A 21,433-nucleotide genomic window follows, 5' to 3' on the forward strand; every position below is an offset into this window, starting at 1 on the left:
AAAATTGCAAGCTGGCCGGAATTTGGCACACTTACCCTATAATACGATAATATTGAGGAAACACCAGAGAAATATAGTTCTAATTCAGAGCCCATGCAAAATTTCTTTTACGTAACCTCATATTTTACATTTTGAATGCAACCGTCGTTCAAATTTGAGGAACTCGACTGTACGCCATTTTTTATTACTGTGTTCAACTTATTAATAAAAGTGTTTAAATTAATTTTTTTTAAGGTTCATTATGATGCGTTGAAAAGTTCAAGTTTTTCTAAAATGTCCGGCTTTCTAAATTTTGCCCACAGCTATTCTTAAATTAATTAAAGTACAATAATATACTTATTTTCTGACAGTGTGTCTGTCATTTCACGAGAAATGTTTATTGAGAAGGTTCTTCAGAAAAAAACTCCTAATCTTAGTGTGTCTGTTTGAACTGTTATCACTGGTAAAAGAAAGAGAAAAATCCCAAACGACATTGATAAAAGAGAAAAACATATCATTAATGCTCTGTCAACTTATGAATCAGACACCTCTTATGAATTTTTATTGTGGATAATGCACTGTTTAAATTCTCTGTAAGTGCTTGGGAAAAATTCTTCAGGTTTTTCACTAATTCCTGGAAATTTTACCATCTCTCTTTTATTGCTCAGTTACATATATATATCCAAGTAACTCTTTTTCTCCCACAAATTCCCCCAAAGATGTAGTACAAGATCGTGTGATAGGGCCACTTTCTTGTCAACTCTCTACCTCATGATCTACAATTTTTTTGCGAAATGTTGCGTGATGATTGGTATCCATCGTCAATCTTGCATTTAGACAAAAAAGAGCGTCACTTTACGCGGTTTTTTTTCGTGGAAAATACGCGCATGAAGAGTAAAAAGTGAATGTGTCATTGCATTCTCAATATTTGATAGAGATTAATGACAAATTTGTCGAGTTTCGCAAGAGAATTTTTCGGTGAGAATGACATAAAATCCACAGAAAAGGGAAAAAATACACACATTTTCATGGTAAATAATCCGATATACTATCTTATGTATGTCTTATTGCGATGACGCTGATTATAGCCAAAGATAAGAGGGAAACCTCAAAGGTGCCGGCTGCTAAATATGATGATGGAAAATGAAAGAGTTGGAGAAGGTGAAAATACATGTGCAGAGCACTTTTTTTTAAAAGGTCTTATAGCTTCTAATGATCACGTAGAGCCAGAGAAATGATCATTAGCAATTTGTTGGGCTCAACACCCAAAGTATTAGCGAGAGATTAGAATCTAAAAGGAATTAACTCCAGCTTAGGAATTAGTGTTGCGAAAATTCTCAATATTCAATCAATTTAAACTGAATTGGTAATGGGAATTGTTTGTAGTCTTTTGCAAACATATTGACCAATACTAATAGGAACAATCGGAATTTTATGATTTTCAATTTTGGAACTTAATTTCTAGCTATTAAGTTTAGGTTGAATGTTATTAAGATTGAGATTTGATGGCCTTTGTTAAGGATGTCTGTACCCAAAATACATTCTTTCTCAATCCAATTGGAGTCAGAATTTCCGATTGGATATTGAAATATTTTCAAAATTTCCGACATTGGTTTTCTTAAGAGAATTATTACATTAATATTCATTCAGCAGATGACCGACGGGAAAAATATGAGTCACAAATCTGAACAATTTGTCTCTTTTTGATTCAAAATGAAAATTAAATAAAATTAAAATGTTTATCAGAATAATTCTTAAAGCATTATTCAATTTTTATTTTTTTCTAAATATTTTCTAAAGTAAATTTGAAATTAAAAATAAATTTTGATTAATGATTCAAATTCTTTAGATAGAAATCAAATATTTTGCAAGACTTTTTTGAAGTCATTGAGACTGAAGTTATTAACTTGTTTATGGAACATGAATAATATGCAATGTATACAACATGCCTATGTGAGGATCCTGTTCGGAAAGATGAAAAAGATATTGTAAAAGGTATTTATTGGAAACATCGAAACTAATAACTCTCACTTTTTGAAGAGCAAAAATGTAACTGATTTTATTTCTCCATTTTTTTCTTTTGATTTTGTGGATATTAAAAGTTGAAATGCTCACAAAAACTCTACATAAATACATTAATATTCCTAAAATTAATGTTTCTTGCTTAAAGCTATAGCTAAATTTATGATTTAGTTATTTGTACAAAATAGGTTAATGATCACTGATGATCTTACCTATGATGGAATTGTACGCAAGCTACAAAGATTCTCAACAATTTATATTCTAAGTCAAAATTGAAATATTAAGAAAATTTGTAACGCAAATGCATATTTTATTATTACCATTATAGTTCATTGCTCAAACATTATATGATCAATGAAAATTATTTGCAGAATAAAATGTATTTGAGGCTACTAAAAGGGTATTAACCATCTAAATGTGCTACAACGTAAATATTTGAACATCCGAATATTTATTTTAATTGCATATCATTTACAAAATGCGATCATTTAAGAAAAATATTTAGGAGAGACCGGGGCAGAATTATTCAGGAAAAATCATTAAGCAAAAAAAATCATTCAATTCAATTTTAACTCAAGGCAACGTTTATCATACTCTAATAAAAAATATTTAAATTAATTCCTTAATATTTATTTAACACAATTGAGTAAAAATTTTATTCCCATCTTGAGATTTACATTAATTATATGATTATCGATTTTTACTAAGTTAGTTTAGAATTTACCCACTATAACTGAACGATAACTTTATAAAATATATCTTTATAAATTAAATAAAAATTATATTCCAAATGTTTAATGTTATACTATTCAAATAAATTCGACTTCAATTGCTCGAATTGAATCAAAAAAAACTTTAAAGAGACGTAATTCATCCACTTAGAATTCTTTTCAATAAAACAAATCATCCGTTTTAAAGAATAAATTGCTAATATATATGCTAATCATTAACCACCAGAAATTGTTTTTCATTGTTTTCACTAATCTCAAGATAATAGATTAAAATAAAATTTAATTTTTGTGGATGTAACTTAGATTATTATAATTATTTTACGAAATATTGTGTCTAGGCTCACAATTTTACGATAGATAGTTTAATTGCAATAAATAAATAAATAAATAAATTAATGACTTAGAAATGACGAACTAACTCTTTGCAAACAAAGAGAAAATTTGCGTTGTTTGAAGGTTCACTCTGTGCGGACCATACCAACATTCCCCTAAAGTTTTTTAGGAAAACAAAGAGTAATTGTAATTTATTTTCTGTTTTTTATTTAATTTTTTTTTGTTTGATTTTTTATATCACCTTTTCAGTTTTTCTTCTTCTGTAGGATTATTTGATTTTTAAAGCCAGATAAGTAGATAATCTACGCTTATCGGTTCTTTAAACCGGCATTACAGTGCTTTTCGCTAGGTAGTTGATATATGTCACGGTTACGATTTAACATTTTTTTCAAGTCAGAACGATCAATATGGAAGTTAATTTAACTTCGAACTAACTTGGAACAGCAAACAAAAATTTAGTCATGTTTTTTTCTATGTTTGAAATATTTCTTCGCCATATTTTCTTAAAAAAAGGTAAAATCTAACCTTAGTTGATTTTTTTAATTAAATTCTTTTTAAATCATTTTTTCGATAATTTTTGTCCAATAATATTAAAAATAAAGAAAAAAAGAAATAAAGCCAATGAAACTTGGTGTGGCATGATGACTTATTTTCGATAGTATCGACTGTCGATTTTGAAAAAATGTAAACGTTAGCTGAACTTTTTGCAGCTGATATAGATATTTTTAACAGTTAAATTCTTTCTGTCACAATAAATGGCTTAACAATGTGTGAAAAGCCGAGATTCACTTAATCTAACGGATATAATTTTATCGATACTATCGATTCGACAGCACCGAAAAGGTATCATTTCACCCCTAATCTTTGCATTTTTTTTGTTTTTTTTTAACTTATTTTTCCGTCAATAATATTTTTCAATGTTTTTAATTTTGAAAAAAATAGAGAAGTATTATGCTGTTTTTTAGTCTTATTTTGGACCCACGTAACATCTTAAAATAGTAAAATAAGAATAATAAATCTTCAGGAATTTTTAATATCGGTAATCTTTGTCACTGTTTAGAAATTAAGTTCCTTCCAGAACTAGATGAAACCTTAGTTTAAAACCGATCTAACTTTTCAAATGATCACATAATCTTAGTAATTGATCTTAAATTTAAAGAGGAGAATTTGATGAGAGGCGTGAGGACTTCTAGACTTTTATAAACTACTAAAGCTAGGTCTAGAATTTCTAAACTATAAATAATATTTTGAAAGCTTCAAGCTTCAGATGAAGGGGGTTTCACACCGATAGATTTTTTTCATTTGTTCTTTTTTGATTTTGGTCTAAGGCTGGCTATTAATTTCCGTGAATAAGATTCATTAAGACGCATAGGAAAAATCATGTTACAGAAAATTTCTATCTTTCGAAGTATCAAAGTTTCAAAAATATTTCTTATAAAGAAATTAAACAAATTATGCCGCACGGATGATCTTTTTTCGAACTGCTTGACACAGGTTTTCGATTAAAGGTTTAATCTCGTTATTGAGTATTTCCACTTCAAAGCAGCAAATAGAAGTAATTGAATTTTAAGTATGAAAAAATTTTAATGACTATTTGTAAGTCAAAATTCAAAGTTTTCGAACTTAAATTGAATTCATGCAATAGCTAGCCGTCAGGTTCAAAAGAGATCTAGGTCACGCTTATTAGGCTTAGAGCGGGACTATTTTGTTTTATTTATTTCGATGTAACCGGACTTTTATTGCCATTTTGTACATTGTTCAGGTAAGAGGTTTATTATTTATTTTACAATGTTTCGTAAAAATGTCCATTCAGACGTTTCAATCATTTGCACCGGGCGGGACTCGAACTCACAACTGTGACAGTCGAGTAAGGGGTCACACCGCTCAAGAGCCGAACCCTCTTACCAATTGCACCCCGGGGCCCCCTAGAACAGGACTAATCTGTTATATTTACGAAGTTTATGATTATAGCTCGTTTTAGCTAAAAGCCTGGCAAGTTGGCCTTTTTATATGGAGCTATTTGAAGCCAATTCCTAAATTGATCTCGGACTCAGCTCACAGTGCTCCGAGGAAAATATTTATTTAAACAGAAATTTAGTATATTTATCCCTCCATACGGAAAGGTATCTTAAAATACGGAAAAACTTCTCACTTTTTAAATATTTAGCATAACGGTAGCGAGTGCAAAAAAAATTTTCATATAAATTTAAATCGAAATGTGAGAAAGTGGCTTCAAATTTCAGACAACTTTCCAGGGGGTTGGTTTTAGCCAATCAAGTAAGATCCTTACTATGTCATAGAAGTAATGAATGAACCTTACTGTTTACGATCACTCTCTGGCTACCATATGATTTCTCGTGCCAATTGCAATCAAACCACAAAAGGTTGATGGAAATATTTCTCAAGCATCGAAGGCAAAAGGCAATATTTGTCAATGAGTGGAAGAGTTGTGAAGATTGAGAGAAGTTAAAAGAAAATATAGGAAAAAAAGAGTGGCGAAACTAATATTAAAATGTGTTTTATCAATAGACATTTGTGAGTTCCTTTTCTTATAGTGTTTACTTAGAAAGTCTCAAAGGTAAATCCAGACACACGACACGGAACCTGCAATGTAGCTGGATGCATCTCTCACGAGACGCTGGTATTATTTCCTGGGGTAACATCCCAAGAAAGATCTTCAAATTGCTGATCATTATTCAAACAGAGATTAATTGATTTCAATTTGGTATGAGCACAAATTGTGACGCTTCACAGTTTTATGTTTGTCCATTTTCATTCATTTTCTTAGTGATACGTAGTTTTTTTTTTCACTTGTGCTGTACGTTTTCCCACCTTTTTCTTTCTTGGCTCTACTTTTATTTAATCAATGGGTATTTATCTGAAGTGTTTGTTTATGTGTACACAACTCACCTGCATTACCCACAAATTTGACGACGGCACAATTTGATCGCCTACTGTATCCATATAGCGTGCGGGTGGTAGTAGCAAGGTGGAATCACTTGATCATCCACATCTGGACAATCACGATCACCGCTGAGATTTGATAAGGCGATCAAATAAGGTGAAAGAAATTCACTCATACACCAAATGCACTTTTAAGTATCTTAGTTGGAGATTATGTACACTACTGCCGGGATAGGCTATATATGGTATTAATTTACTTTGTATGTCAAGTGATATTCTGGCGAAACTCTTTAGACAACACGATCACGTAGGTGGACTTAAAGATACGCAGAAAAAAAGAACTTTGTTATTTGCTGGGGTTGCGACCGCATAGAATAAGAATGAGTAAAGAGTTTATGAAGAGAAGTTTAGAAAAAAAAACGGAAAAATCGTGGATTCGTCTTCCTCCTTGAGTCAAATCTTATCTCTGAGATATCAGTTGACCAGTTGCACTTCTACGCTTCACATTTATCACAATCATTCATGATCGAGATAGATGGCGGAAAAAAACGTTGGAATTTGTAATTGTAATTTGCGATATGTCTCTCTTTAAACTTTCTTTCCAACGTTTTCTAGTGACACAATTTTGTCTCTTTGCACTTGGCACAGTTCTTAGTCTTGTTCTTTTAACAATTTTTTTTCTTAAAACACTTATAAGAATGTCTGAGTCTAAAACACGATAAAACTATTCACTGTTTTTTTTTCTCAATTATTCGCTTATCTCGATCACTGCGATCAAGTATAAATTCACAGTATCTGTCACACTAATTGGGCACCAATTAACATATTTCACTTAATTATGCCACGAGAATTTCCTCCTCCCGCGCTGTGGAAAAACTCGCTTCGGTGATAAGAAAGTATCTTGGACGATAGGTTTATTGCATTAACTTGGCAGAAAACAATGTCACAGAGAAATTGATCAAAAGCATTTGCCGATCGAGAAGCTTAACCAACACGTCTACTTCTTCATGATTGAGTTTGATGATCTCTTTTGAGCTGGGCACAGAGTTTGCAATGTAAAAATAAAATAATTAAAATTAACAAGGATCTTTTCCAAAGATCTTTGTGCTCTCCTATCACAGCGAGATCGAGCGCGATATTTGTTCTGAGATTTTGAGCTTAAAGCATATGCGAAATAACACGTAAAATTGTGGAACTTGAGAGATCTCCTGACGCAAATGGGGCTATGTCTTGTGCTTCCACTCCAATCGACCTGGCGAGACTGACTGACTGATTATTCCGCCCGAATCAATGAAGTGCGACCGCGGAGAGCTTTGGTGGTGTGTGCGCGATAGATACACCTGAGTGACGCGATTGCGACATACCTGGGAGAGCTGTGTTGTATATTACCTTCCATCTCTTGGGACAGAGATAGCCTCTGTGGCGGCCACGAGGAAGTCTATAGCTCGTGCCTGTCTTTCTCACTCTCACTTCTTGTCCGGGAACTCTGGGGTGAGGACTGTGGACGCACACCAAGGCACTCAACTCCATTTCACACCTGACCAGGTACACTCGAAATTCTACGTCAGACAATTTATTTAGGACTCTACTCCACGCTAATCGATTCTCGATCATCTATTTGGGATCCAAAATATTAGGTGAGATTCTTAACAAAATCTCACCTACTATTTTGAGTTGCGATAAGCCCTACTTTCGGCCACGAATGGTAAGAATTTACTAAGGTTGAACGTGTTTGGAAAACCAAAAGAAATCTATTAGGAACAAAGTGCTGCAAGAATACTACATGGACCCCTTAATTAACATAATGGTTAGTTTTTGATTTAAATTACGATGTTTCTATACGTAGGAGTAAGTTTAATTAACCTACGTGCAAACAACCCAAGGGGTTTTAATCGAAATATTCTAAAAGTTAGAATCGACGTTAGAACAATCTTCAGAATAAAGGCTTATACATCAATTTCCGAATGTTTTGAATTTCAAGCTACATGCAATTGTTTAGGCTAATTGGTATTGTGATAAAATTCTTAACCCTTTAAGGACGATTGGGACACCGGTGTCCCATAAGGAAAATATTTTTTCCAGACTACCTAAAATTATTTTTATCTAATGTTTGTTATATAATTGTAAAGAAGAATGGCTAAGGAATCTAGAATATTTTTTGCAAGTCTTTAGCTTCTTGCTATGTAGTAAATATTTAAGCTCAAAAATGGCGAATTTTTAAATTCTCAAATTCATAATTGATTTTATTTATTTTTTATACTTTCAATTTTTTTTAAAGCAAAACCCTTTTGGCAATAAAAACTACAATACTCATACGTAATATTTTTCATTAAAGCGAAAAATATTATTCATTGGTATTGTCAGAAAAATTACTTAAATTTTTGGGATATTTTCGTCCCTATCGTCCATAGAAGCACAAAATACACCGAATCAGACTCTGTTGGACTTTCCAAGGTTAGATTTAAGACTTATCATTGATTATGTTTCTCAGTTTAATTTTTATTGTTGATTTTCAGTGCGTAAAAAGTGTCTCGTCGTTAAAGGGATAAGGTCCTTGACAAACCTTTGACTTAAGTCGACAAACGGTTAGTAAAATATTTATGGAAATATTAGATTTATCGTAATTTCGATTCTGATTATGTAAGATTACTCTACAATGCCTTAGTCAAAATCTTGCTTTTAAAAAAATAGAGAAACACATAAGGGCTTAAGCTTTTGCTATATGGCTTAACTTTTCTAATTTCTAATAATTTTTCTAATTTTTTGTAGGATTTTGACTTAAAGGGATGAAAAAAAACTTAAATTGTATAAATTTGTATTCTTCAGGAAGTAAACTAAACTTACAGTCCAGAATTTATGTAAGCCATGTGGATAAGTCTTATATAAAAAAGACAGTTTAAAATAGTAATCTTTCTAGTTAATATAAAATATAAAAAAGACCAGGTTATTAGTAAAGTATGAACTATGAGAGCTATTACTCTAACTTCTTAAATCTTTATCTCCGAGAATATGTAAAAATTCGTAACCGAAACCTCTTAGATTTTCTTCAAATTGGAAGTTAAATCCCATTCTTGAATATTTCTATTTGCTGAATTTAGCAAGATCATTGACTGAACAGGATCACTGAATTTCAATAGACTAAAGATCTAATTCCTCTTGTAATTCCCCTACGGCCTGCAAACTACATTATGTTGACTAATTTAACTCAGCTTTTATCTTTCTTAAACCGATATACCTTAAATTAGGACAAACCTGATAAACGCGTTAGTTTAGCAGATTTAACATAAACATAATTTTAAATAGGTTTGATTACTGATTATTACAGTCTTGCATACAGTAAAAAATTAGGTTCATCCAAATTTAATCGAACAAATTAAATTTCAGGAAATTACACTTAATGAAACGAATTTAAACATATCTTTATAAAATATTAAAAAAAAAAACTCCAGTTTTGAAAAAAACATGTCTATCTTTTTGGGATATATTAAACACATTTTTTTACCAAAAACTGATGTTTAAAAAAGGTTAAGACATTTTTCACAAATAATGTATTAAAATATCTTCGATACTAATACTTTAATATTTCTAATGCTTCTCTATAGCTCGGTATTAAAAGCTAGAAGTTTTTATTACCTCTCGATTGATTTTAACATAAAAATCATCCAGAAATAAAACCTATTGAGATATATTTAGACCAATCAAATTTGTTCCGTATTTGATAAAAAACTTATAAAAATTGCAAGAAAATTACAAAATAGTATTAGATCTATTAGGTAGATACTACATGATCAAAAACAAAGCAAAGATTTCTCTTTTTTCAGTAACATACGAAAAATTTGTTATTTTCGTTTTTAACCCTTTAAAGACGCGTGGGTCAAAAATCGGAGGTCAGGAAAAATCAGTTTTTCTGTCTTTTTAGAGCACTACACAACTTTAAATTACCGTAGAAAAATTTCATTTTGGGTCACCGGTGACCCAATTGTCCTTAAAGGGTTATGTATAAGTCATTTTTGAGATGTTAAGATATTCAATTATTTCTCAACATTCCCTTTGCCAAAAATATTTTACTATTTTCTATTTTTTCCATTTTTTTATCTCAAGGCAATCCAAGTCAAGATCGTAAATTTGATTCAGTCACCCAAGAAGCAAAATAGCTGCCTTAGAGAACCAAGTATTAAACAAGTCTTTTAGTGCACTTTTAAAAGACGTAAAGTGAAAATTTTCTGTTGAAATTCCCATAGAAGCTCTTAAGATCCTTAAGAGTGCGCCACTTTACTTATAGTAATCTTAATGATGGAACCAAGATTGTTATAAGCAAATAAAAAGATTTTTGGTTCTATAGTGCCTTACTTAAGGAATTCTACAACACTATATTAAGAAAAAATTGTTTCTTGGGTTGTCCTAGGTCTGCCCCGCGGTCGATATCTCCTCACAACAGCTTGCATAGCTTTTCTGGGGAGTCTTTCTTAAATACAAAATCATACCCTTAATTTAATTATTATGTTATACTTGCTCTTTCATAAACCGGAATAATTTTTTAGTGTCTATTTCTCAAATTCAGTATTTTTTTTTTCAAAAGAAAATCTTTTATTAGCTAATTAAGCAGCTTCTAAAGATTTGGCTGCGCACACAATCATTCCAATATTCTTTCCAAATGCTAAAATATTATGTCAATGTTATAGATCGATAAATCTAGCTTCTTTCTCACTTCAAGCAAAAAATAATCTAGATTTGCTCGTGGAACATAACAAATCTGTTTTCTATGCAAAATTTTAAAAAAAATCTGGTTTTAGTTCTTTCTTGCCTTTTTAGTGTTAACACTACACCTTTGAAAGTAAACTACTTTTGTAAAAACATGTAAACAATTTTTTCTACGTTTTTATTAAGTAATAAATCTGAAATTGGTTTAGCTTTGTGATATTGATATGACTTTAAGCTAGTTTTTAAATTTTACCACGGTTCTGAGAACCGTAATCTCCCCTCCTGTAGCTGCCTAATCCGGGATATCTCAAATGTCAAGAAGATTTCCAGAAGCACGAGCTGATCTTATAACTAATTGCGTCTAGACTGGAATAATTAATAACAAATTGCAGTCAATCAGTCAAAAATTACGGCTTTTGGAGATCTCTGGCTAAGTCACTAGCCAAGTCTCTGGCCTCTAGTATGTATTGGTCTTGTCAGGAGTCCAGCATCGCAATGACAATCACTTGTCAATTTTTAATTTATCTCAAATAACACTCCACCTGATAAATTTTTCAGAGTACTCGAGAGCGCGTTAACTCTGGAGTAAGAGATAAAAAAAAACACGAGTAAAGAAAAAAAAGGTTAATTTAATTCTATGGTACAAAGTGAATTTTGACAGATGCTGAAAATGATTTTTTCTTCTTGCAACCGCGGTGGCTGAATTTGTAACAAATCGCTCCAAATAAATCACGAACCTCCGCAACGTCTTGTGTGTTTGTGATTTCAATTCGGAGATAACAAAATATCAAGAAGTTTATTCAGTTTCTTTTTTTTCTGGCTTGAACTCTTCAAATTGCATGATGAGGAAGATAGCGGAGGGAGAGATCATGGCTCACGACTTGAAAATCGTAAAGAGAGGAAGAGGAACAGACAAAAAAAAATGATCAGCTAAATGGTTTAAGCTTCTGGGATTTAGTATTGAGATTGCTTTGCGTTGGGGTTCTTTATTTTTTGATATGGGCTTATTATGATGTTGGAACAAGGAGGAAGCGCGCCAAGGATTACAGTTTGATGGTGATCTTGGGTGACTGAGCAAGTGATCGAGAGGATCATAAGACATGCAATAGTTGTTTGTTTATTCTGTAGTTGGAATGACGAAGAATAAATTGTGAGATGTGTCATTATTCTTGCATTCAGGAGAGTAAGACAAAATGACAAAATATCCAGTATAAGAAGCCCAGGTAAATAACTCAATTGAGAAAATATCGAAGAGAAGATCGTAAAGAGTGATCTCTTGAAATAAAAAAAATAAATAAAAAATAAAAGATACAGACAATAAGGAGACATCCAGGTAAGTCAAGAAGCCAATTCAGAAGCCTCTTCGGGATGTATGCGATAAGCCCCATTGAGACACAATATGTAATAATAATAAATGATAAAATCAATGAATTAATCTTTTTAATAGGATTACCGTGTTATCTCTCGTGAAGCCCAAGCTCCACAAACTTCCTGTCATGTCGCCCGATGATCGATGTCCCACCCCTTTTGTCCTTTTTGGCGTCCAATTCAAAATTGTCACGATCGTGGGTGATCCTCATTACATTGTTTAACTCTTAAGATCGACTATGAACTTTTTTCTCTCCATGTGTGCCTCTCCATCATCAATCATTGAGCAATTAATCACAATAAACCAAGAACCATCAAAAGAACCATCTCAAATCTCACTCTCTCTTCTGGTCACCTAAAAAAAATGCAGGATTTAAAAAGCGAGTGGAAAGTTTCGCGCGATGGAAAATATGGAATTACATATACCACGGAGATACTGCAGCGTGGAAAATCCCGCCTTTTTCACCTTTGATTGTTATTTCACTGGCCAATGAGAGTGACTCTTTTCCCGCTTCGGCAACTTCAACACACACTCACTGTAACTTCATTTGGCTCATTTTGCCTCGTATTCCGAATTCACTTCAACGAAAATCATGCTAAAGCGACACGAAGCAATAGAGAATGGATAAAGTGCCAGTCACAATAGATGGTGAGGTATTTGGCATTAGAAGATAGTCTTTTGGCAGACTTATGCTTTCTTTACCAGCATTCGCCTAATCGCTTTAGACTTTACAATGTAACTTTGTGCGCTATACTAAATTCAAAGTGGGTTCCAAAATTGTTAAGACAAGAACGTTTTAAGAAAATAGTTTTGCTTATTAAGGTAAGATCGGGTAATTTGGAATCATGTCTAATTCGGAACTTTAAGATTTTCTAACAGTTTTAGATGGCAAAAGGAAAAAAAACAATGAAGAAGTACTTATTCGTGGTTTTCTTTTAATTTTTGACCATCTAGAACAGTGAGAAAATCTGAAAATTCCAAAATAGGCATGAATTACCCCATTTTACCCTATCTATAAAAGTAGTTAAGCATACATGTTGTTAAAACTAGTAAAACAAGTACTACTACAAAAAAATACTTTTGCGTGATCCATCTTATTTACTACGACGATTTAAATCAGTAATCCGAGATAGACCCTACGGCGCTGGTGTATCTTGGAAAGTATTCCCTAGTGGTTCGTTTCTCAGATTAAATGTGTCTTACATTTATTGTAATCCCCCGTAATGTGCCTCGACTAAAACGAAAAACAATCTGATATACAGCCTTCTTATTTCGAACTTTTGTTTGATAAGAAGATTTTTAAAGACAGAAAATAAAATTGAAAAACTAATAAAATAAATTATTAATCTAAAACTTAAAATTAAAAGTCAGAAACAAACTAATTGAACTGCGTTAAATAGTGTAATCATATTTTGAAAATTTAAATCTTAAAGTTTTTTCCTGTGACGATATTTGCCTATCTGTATCGTTATCAGGGATAACGAATAAACAGTTAGGGGAAAGTACTCTCCCTTCGAAAGTTTATGCCTTCGAATAATGTGAATTTTCTTTTATTTTTCCTAAGACACTTACACATTTCTATTAACAAGTAATTAGCTTGTCATCAAATATTGATAATTATGTAACAATCATGTGGAAATATCTTAGGAAAAGTAACAGCAATTCACATTATTCGAAGGTATGAACGTTCGAAAGGAGAGTACTTTCCCCTATATAATGCATAATATATTTATATTTCTTCCCCAAAACATGATTTTTTTAATATTTCAAGAAATTGTAGTGCATTTTTTCATTTTTAGATTATTTTAGAAAGTTGATTTTTTACATATTTTGAACCAAAAAGCTTTTGACTAATTTTTATTCCACTACAAAAGTTCTACTTTAATAACACAAATAGGGGGAAGTAGGGTAACTTGAAATTGAAGCACCTTTGAATTAGAGCTATTTCTTCTAATTCTAAATGAAACCGATCCTTATCATATAGGGGAAAGTACTCTATCTTCGAACGTTCATGCCTTCGAATAATGTGAATTTTCTTTTAGTTTTCCTTAGAGACTTAAACATTTCTATTAAATATTAGTTGGCTTATCATCAATTGTTGATAATTCCGTGATAATTTAGTGTAAATCTCTCACGAAAAGCAAAAGGAATTCACATTATTCGAAGGTATCAACGTTGGAAGAGAGAACACTTTTCCCTATTGTAATTTAACTGCACATTTTGTTTGTGGATATACATTTATAATGGTAAGGTCTAGTTCCATTTAAAAATGAGAGAATTAAATTTCAGAAGTGCTCTAATTAAAATGGACCTCACTTCCTAACTATTATATCCAGATGGTTTACTTTCAAATAAGTTATACCTTTTCATTATTTAGGATTTTTTCCGTTGACTTCGAAAAATACGATACACTTAGTCCCGGCATTAGGTACTTCGGGATTATGCACCTGACGGAATTATGCACATCATAATTATGCAAGTTTGCCTACCATTGTGAGTCAATTTATGAAATCATTTTTTAAGTACGCCTGAATGTATACTTTTTTGTGACGCGGGAAATTTGAAAACACTCTGCTTCTTTTTCGGAATAAAACTTTAATTTCTTTTATCAAGATAATTTTTTTAAATATTCTAACCATTTATTGAAGAATTCTGGCCAAAAAGTACTGTTTGTTAATGCATTTCTATTAAACAGTTGAATCTTTTTGTTTGAACTACTTTTACTCCGCGCTAAATTCATTCTACGGTAGATTTATTCAAAAGAAAGCCCCTGCGAGTATGCAAATTTTCTCGATGCATAATGCCATTTCGTGCATTTTTTCGGTCCCGAAAATGTGCATAATACCGGGATTAAGTGTATCCTAAAGCTAATGGATTCGGGTCAGAGGCTATTATCTTTCTTTATACAGATCTTTCTTTATACATGAAAATGTCCTTGAAAAACTCGTTATAACGTTTTTTCTAAATGAAGTGTTACGAACACTTTATGGATTGTAGTTTTCAATCTATTGAGGTGAGTTTGAGCTCATGGAATAAATTTTGAAGGCCTTTAAACTAAGTCAATTCAAACCAGATGTTACCCAAAAATGAATTGATCTTTAAAACCAGGGGAGTTACATTAGCTCTGAAAAATGCGACCAATATTAGTGTAAATTTTTTCCTATTTTCGTACACATTTTACGAGATATCTCCAAAACTACGTAGGCTGCCAATTTGAGGTTTTCGGTTGCATATTCTATATTAAATTGGCTTTTATTTTGTATTTGTATTATTTGCTAATTCATTCTACAATGACGTAAAACAGCTAATATACTCAAAAGTTTTTTCGGCACGCTAGAAACATATGGGAAACATAGGAAACGTCATGCCTCTGATTTAAACCATATTAATTAATTTCTATTTGAAAACTAGTCATATTATCCATTCCTATAGTATGTAATTTTAAATAGATTTTTAGATGACCTTATAAAACAGTAAAAATTAGGAGACTTTATAAAATTTCGAAGTTTGATTGCTCAAAATGTTAACTTACGGCCTTCGATCTTTGAGATGCAACAACTCACTGGTCATCCACCGCTTCTCAATAAGCTATGTTTCAATTAAAAAAAAACACCTATAGGGGGAAGTGGGGCACCTTTGATAGTGGCTCACCTTTGAAATTAGGATTTTTCACCTATTTTTAAATAAAATTGAAACCTTATCCTGATATAACTGTACAAACAGATTGAGAAGCTAAATTAAATTATGAGAGCTTTTTGGGAAAAATCCCAATTACAAAGATGCCCCACTTCCACCTATACTTCTTTATGCAAGAATTGAAAATAAAATTACAAACTAAGTCTTCTGAGCCAGGTTTATTAGGTGAATATTTAGAATTTCAGAACTGTCCCTAATCTTCTTTCACAGATTGTTCGGGAAAAGATACTGACGAATTTATTGTATCGTCAAAAATAATAAGAATATGACTGCGTGTTATCTCATTGTTTGATTTCTTTTGAAAATATTCCTCCGTGGTATTTCGTGGCCTGAACAAATAGAACACGGGGCAATTATACAACAATGACAAAATAAGGCAGTATAAAAAATTTATTGCATAAATTGCAGTTAAAAACTGATAAAGCTATAGCTTAGTTATTGAGTTGGTGTAAATTTGCTTTTTGCTGGTGAAAGACTGTTTGTCTTTTGGAACTGAAAAAAATGCCAGCAGAAAAAAAAGTCCACATATTTACTGTCCCCGAAGAATCATAATCCAAAATCTCATCGTTGTGCGAATTTTATGGGACAATTTGAGTGATCTTTATGATAAAAATTTGCAATTACGCGTGATATTATTGCAGTTGACATTTCTTCGGGATTTTTTTCTCTGCGCCTCAACGTCTCCAAAGTGGGAGGAGGAAGATCATGGGACTTTCGAAATGTTTGTATTTTCTTTCACATCTGACCATCGGTGGACAACCGAAGTGAGGGTATATAGCAAATAATTCTGTGAGCAATAATTTTTATATTTTAATTTTACCTGGTGCATGAGACAAGAAATATTCCATAATGCAACTCACAGTTGCAGATAAAAATTGTGACAAAAGTGAATAAAAATAAAGGAATGTACCAGAGTAATAAATTTTTTTTTCGGTGTTGCACTTCTTTTGCCCACAAAAAACATAGTCAGGAGTGGAAAACGAAATACTTACGTGCGATTAATATGAAAAGGCTAACAGCATTCTTTTTGGGTTGATCATTAAAAATATTAAAATTTCACGCGCTTTTGCAACAAAATCATTATTGCTATTAAACACACGAGGAATGCAACCGTGAAAAGAATTATGAAATAATAATGTAGCACTTATATCTCCGTTCGCGTGTCTCAAATTCCCAGCAAATGATCCTTCAATGATCCTCCAAGTGTCCACAATAAAAGTCAAGGCAAAGTGTCCAAATGCGTCTGCAACAATAAACCCTTCGGTATCATTAATTTTTGGGCAATTTCATACAAGTTCTCCATATTATTCCTTTTATGTTCCAAAGTTAAAAGAACCATCGGTATTGTTCGATTTGTGCCACACACGATTGTCGCTGATCATGGGGTTTTTCTTATTGTGTCTCATGGTGTCATTATAATTCCCTCTATGGGCATTTATTGTGTTGATCATCTCTCGAGACCAGCCACAGTCATGAGTCGGTATTATTCGATAAATCCCAGGAATAGTCCGATGCTGTAAAGGTGAGAATCCCGCTGATAATTATATTGAATACCTTCACGTGGACCCTATCATTATCACACAAGAAAACACGACTAATGATTAGAACACATTTTGCGTGTTATTTTTTTTTGGCTACGCAACAATATAACGAAAACTAATTGTAAATTGTTAATAAAACAATGGAAGAGTAAAAGAAAATTAAAATTAAATTTAAGGCAGATATAGGACAGTCTGACGTATAGGGGAAACTTGGGCACCACCAAACACTAATTTTCTAAACTACTTGGACTATCTCGACCATTCCTTCAGTGGACAAGCATCCCTATAGTGCCTATAAATTCTTATCGGTCTTATCCTCTAATATACAATACCCGATTGAAAAATCGCAGTGTTTGGTGGTATCCCGTGTTTGGTGGTGCCCCAGTTTCCCCTATGCATTACATTAGAAAATAATATAAGTCATTTGTATCTTTGTATTAAAAGCACTAATCGAAACTTAATGAAAAAGACACAGTTAGACTAAATAAGCATCTCATCTTTGCGTAATGCATAAACTTGTGACTTTAATGTTATAGACAAGTATATACAGTACGACTCCCATAGTGTCAACCCTTAAAAATTAAAAAAAAAAACGTGAAAAATAATGTAAAATTTTAGGTTTAATGCTAAACTTTTAAACAAATTTTGTTAAGTAAGATTAAGAGACAATTCTTAACGAGTGAAATAGTAACTACAACAATTAATAACTTAAAATATACCAGGTACATAAGAATTAAATGTGTTGACTCTATTGGAGTAGTACTGTACATACATCAAGAACGCTTTTGTATTAGATCAATAGAGATGCTCGTATAGTGATAACACTTAGAATTACTTAAATATACTACGGTATTCATATTTTTCTAATTAAAATTATTTATCTACTTCAGTTCCAATTTTTTTGTTAGATTTTGCCTCCTTTACAATCCATAATCTTTAAAATATTATATAATATATTTAACATAAAACAAATTGGTTGAGAGATGTATCTTCTAATGAATTTATTACATCAATTTTTTAACTTTAACTGCCAGTTTATTTGCATCCAGTTGATCACCTAAAAATTAATTATCAATAATATTTATCGGCTCATAAGCACTAGAAACCAGTTAAGAGTTATCAGGAGTTTTAAGACCTCTCTAGTAAATTCAAACTTGGCCTAATCGGTGATAATTATGATCTCTACGTTATTTAGCCATTGACCTATAAAACCCATTGATATGTAGAAAATTATTTAAGGTCATTATCAAATAGATACAATAATTTAATCTAAAAGTGATAAGGATATTAAAAATCAAGCAATAAATTAGTAGGCCGCAAAAACCGGCTTCATTAAGGTTTATACAATATCTTAATAATAAACAGAAATGCCTTTCGAGATCATGAAATATCTAATTTTCTTTTCTTTTACATTTTATGAAATTAAGTAACTGTAGAGGGAAGTTAGAGTATGTAGTGTTGAGAGTTCATTGATATAAGAATTTTTTCACATATTTCTAAAGTAAACTAAAATTTAACGTAATGTAGTTTAGTTCTATAAAACCATTACGAAATTAAGGCACTTTAGGATCTAGCTTCAATGTACCCTCCGCTCAATGTAGCCCCGCTTCCCCTATTATTATTTTAAACACATATTTCTCGAATTAACAAAATTCTTTGAGGAACACCTTATTAAGGTTTTCTTGAAATAAACATCAAACAGCAAAAAATTAATGAAAAAAATTCAAAAATACTAAAGCTAAAGAAACAGTTTTTGCAAGATTAAGGCCTCTACACATTGGGAGCAATTTTTGTCAAAAATTGCATTTTTGAAGGAAATTGTCTGCACTGCTGTAGGCAGAACTGTCAAAATTCTGTCAAAAATGCAATTTTTGACGAAAATTGCTACCAATGCGTAGAGGCCTTTAGAGAAATATTTTTGTAGATAAAACTATTGCATTTTAATTTTAATTTTGCTAACATGAATTCTAATCTTTCTATAGTGATTCTAAATGATTTTTTTCCAGAAACTATAACATTTTCATTTTTGCTATCAAGGATTTTTTTTCAATTTATGACTGTCGTACATATTTTAAATATGAAATATAATAAAACTGTTCTGATAAAATTCTTTACAACATCTCAACTTTTTTAGGTCCAATTTTTCTTAACACTAAACCTACCAAGACCCAGTCAAAGTGACCGGTTTAAAATTAAGACATATTTAAACGGTACAATGTCACCATCAAACATTATGAATTTCTTAAAATATGCATGCAATATATTTTACAGTGTTTAAATTTTAATTTTTTGCTCTTTTCCAAGACAAATTTGTTGAGTATTCTACCCTACCGCGGTTTGTCATTTAGCCGAAAAGCCGAAAAACTATCAAAAACGGTCGGCAGGTTTAGTGTTAAGAAATAATATAGCAATTCGTAAATAAATTGGGACGTTTTAGGCTTAAATCTTAAATAAATATTAAATATATAATAACGCTCAAAATAAAAATAAATATTTTGATTATTATTTATGCAATTCTCAGATAAATATTTAAGCCGTTCAAGCCTTAATTCTTTAAATTATATTTCAGAGAACGTTTATACTCTAAGATAAATATTTTTAATATCAGAGTTCCAAGTTTCTTTTAAACATTTTAAGTTAAACACACTATGAACCTTACTAGTTACTACCAGTCTAGTTAGTAACCTTACTGGTTAAGTAAGTCTTTAGTTTACTACACAAATTTGTAATTTTTTATTGACTTTAAGAGTCTATCCTCATTAGTTGTTAGTCTAATTATTTAGTAGAGGAGACTGGGGCAGTAACAAACATGAAAATAGTTTGTAAACACTAGTTTTCATGTATAAAATACTTGGTCTTGCGTCGTTCACTTCTTCACTAAACATGTATCGCTATAATATGTAAGTCTGTAATAGGTAAGTCGGCGGCAGCCGTAACCAGGCATTAATTGAGGAGAAATATATTGAATTGAATTGAATTGAAATTGAATAATATTTATGAATTAATATAGATCTTGTCTTCTGAAGTCTAAAATATAATTTAAAAAAAGAATCGCAGTGTTTACAACTACCCCATGTTTACTATACTGCCTCAGTTTCCCCTAAGTACTCATATGGACACTTTTAGTAGATTTAAAAAATTATGATATTGAATGGGACGCAAAGGGCCTCGCTTCTTTTGAAAAAAAAAAACGTGTTACCCACCCCTCCATTACTAAGTATTACAATCTCAGCTAAAAGCGTCTATAAATTTTACGGCATTGTAAATTTTATCTCTTTTCTTCAAATAATTTACTGTTTACGTCATTATTTAATGAGATATTTGACTCGGTTGATTTTACAAGTTATATTAATTTTTAGATTAGTTATTCATGATTGTTTTATTCGAAAGCTTTGGAATAAGACTAATTAATCAAGAAATAAACTCGAAAATATTAATAAAAAGAGAAATCTAACACCAAATAACTTTTGATTGAGCATTATTGAATTTGAAACTAGCTACTAATTTATCATAAACGATAAAATTATTCTAAATTCTTTTTGAAAAAAAACAACATACAAATGTTTATTATTCATATAGTCCATGTATCTACTTTTTGAATTGTACAATAAGTTGATTTTATTCAGTTTTAAAATTATATACCTATTTATCGAACATCAATCAGAATAACGTTACCGATCTTTGATTCATAAATTTTTAATCCAATCCCATTGAAGCTTACCAAACACCAATTCTAAATTCTTGTATACCAGAAAATCCTCTGAAGAATTCTCCTGCGGAAGAGAAATTAAACTTGTCTCTTTTCCAATTCATCGAACATCATCTTTTGATGTGTTTGATGTATTTAATAGTTCTCGATATGTATCGCAAGATTAACAAATTTTCGGGTGCGGAATTCAATTGTTTGAATTTTATTTCTCTCAATTATTCAGTCACTAATCCATCAATAGATATATTCTTGTTTTCTTTATTTCATCTTCTCTGTATTAAAGCTCAAAACTTTCAACTGCCATTTGGTTTGAATTTGGTTGTTGGTCGATATTGCAGTGTCTTTGTTCGAAAAGCTCTTAAAGTCGAACGTACAAAGCGCGGGGTTTCAAAATCCTATATGAAATGAATAAAAAAAAATTTTTAATGATTTTTTTATTATATTTATG

At 31.4% G+C, this 21,433-nt stretch overlaps 1 protein-coding gene across 1 annotated transcript in view; it reads right to left on the reverse strand.

Annotated features, from left to right (window-relative positions):
* Window positions 1-6,404, reverse strand: part of LOC129802382 (dendritic arbor reduction protein 1) — a 115,940-nt gene extending 109,536 nt beyond the window's left edge. Inside the window, exon 1 of the mRNA XM_055848145.1 lies at window positions 5,976-6,404. Coding sequence (XP_055704120.1) covers window positions 5,976-6,029 — 54 coding nt within the window. The 5' untranslated portion in view covers window positions 6,030-6,404. The remainder of the gene's footprint in view (window positions 1-5,975) is intronic.
* Between the last annotated feature and the right edge of the window lie 15,029 nt (window positions 6,405-21,433).

The sequence above is a fragment of the Phlebotomus papatasi genome, chromosome 2, assembly GCF_024763615.1.
Source record: "Phlebotomus papatasi isolate M1 chromosome 2, Ppap_2.1, whole genome shotgun sequence".
Lineage (NCBI taxonomy): Eukaryota > Metazoa > Arthropoda > Insecta > Diptera > Psychodidae > Phlebotomus > Phlebotomus papatasi.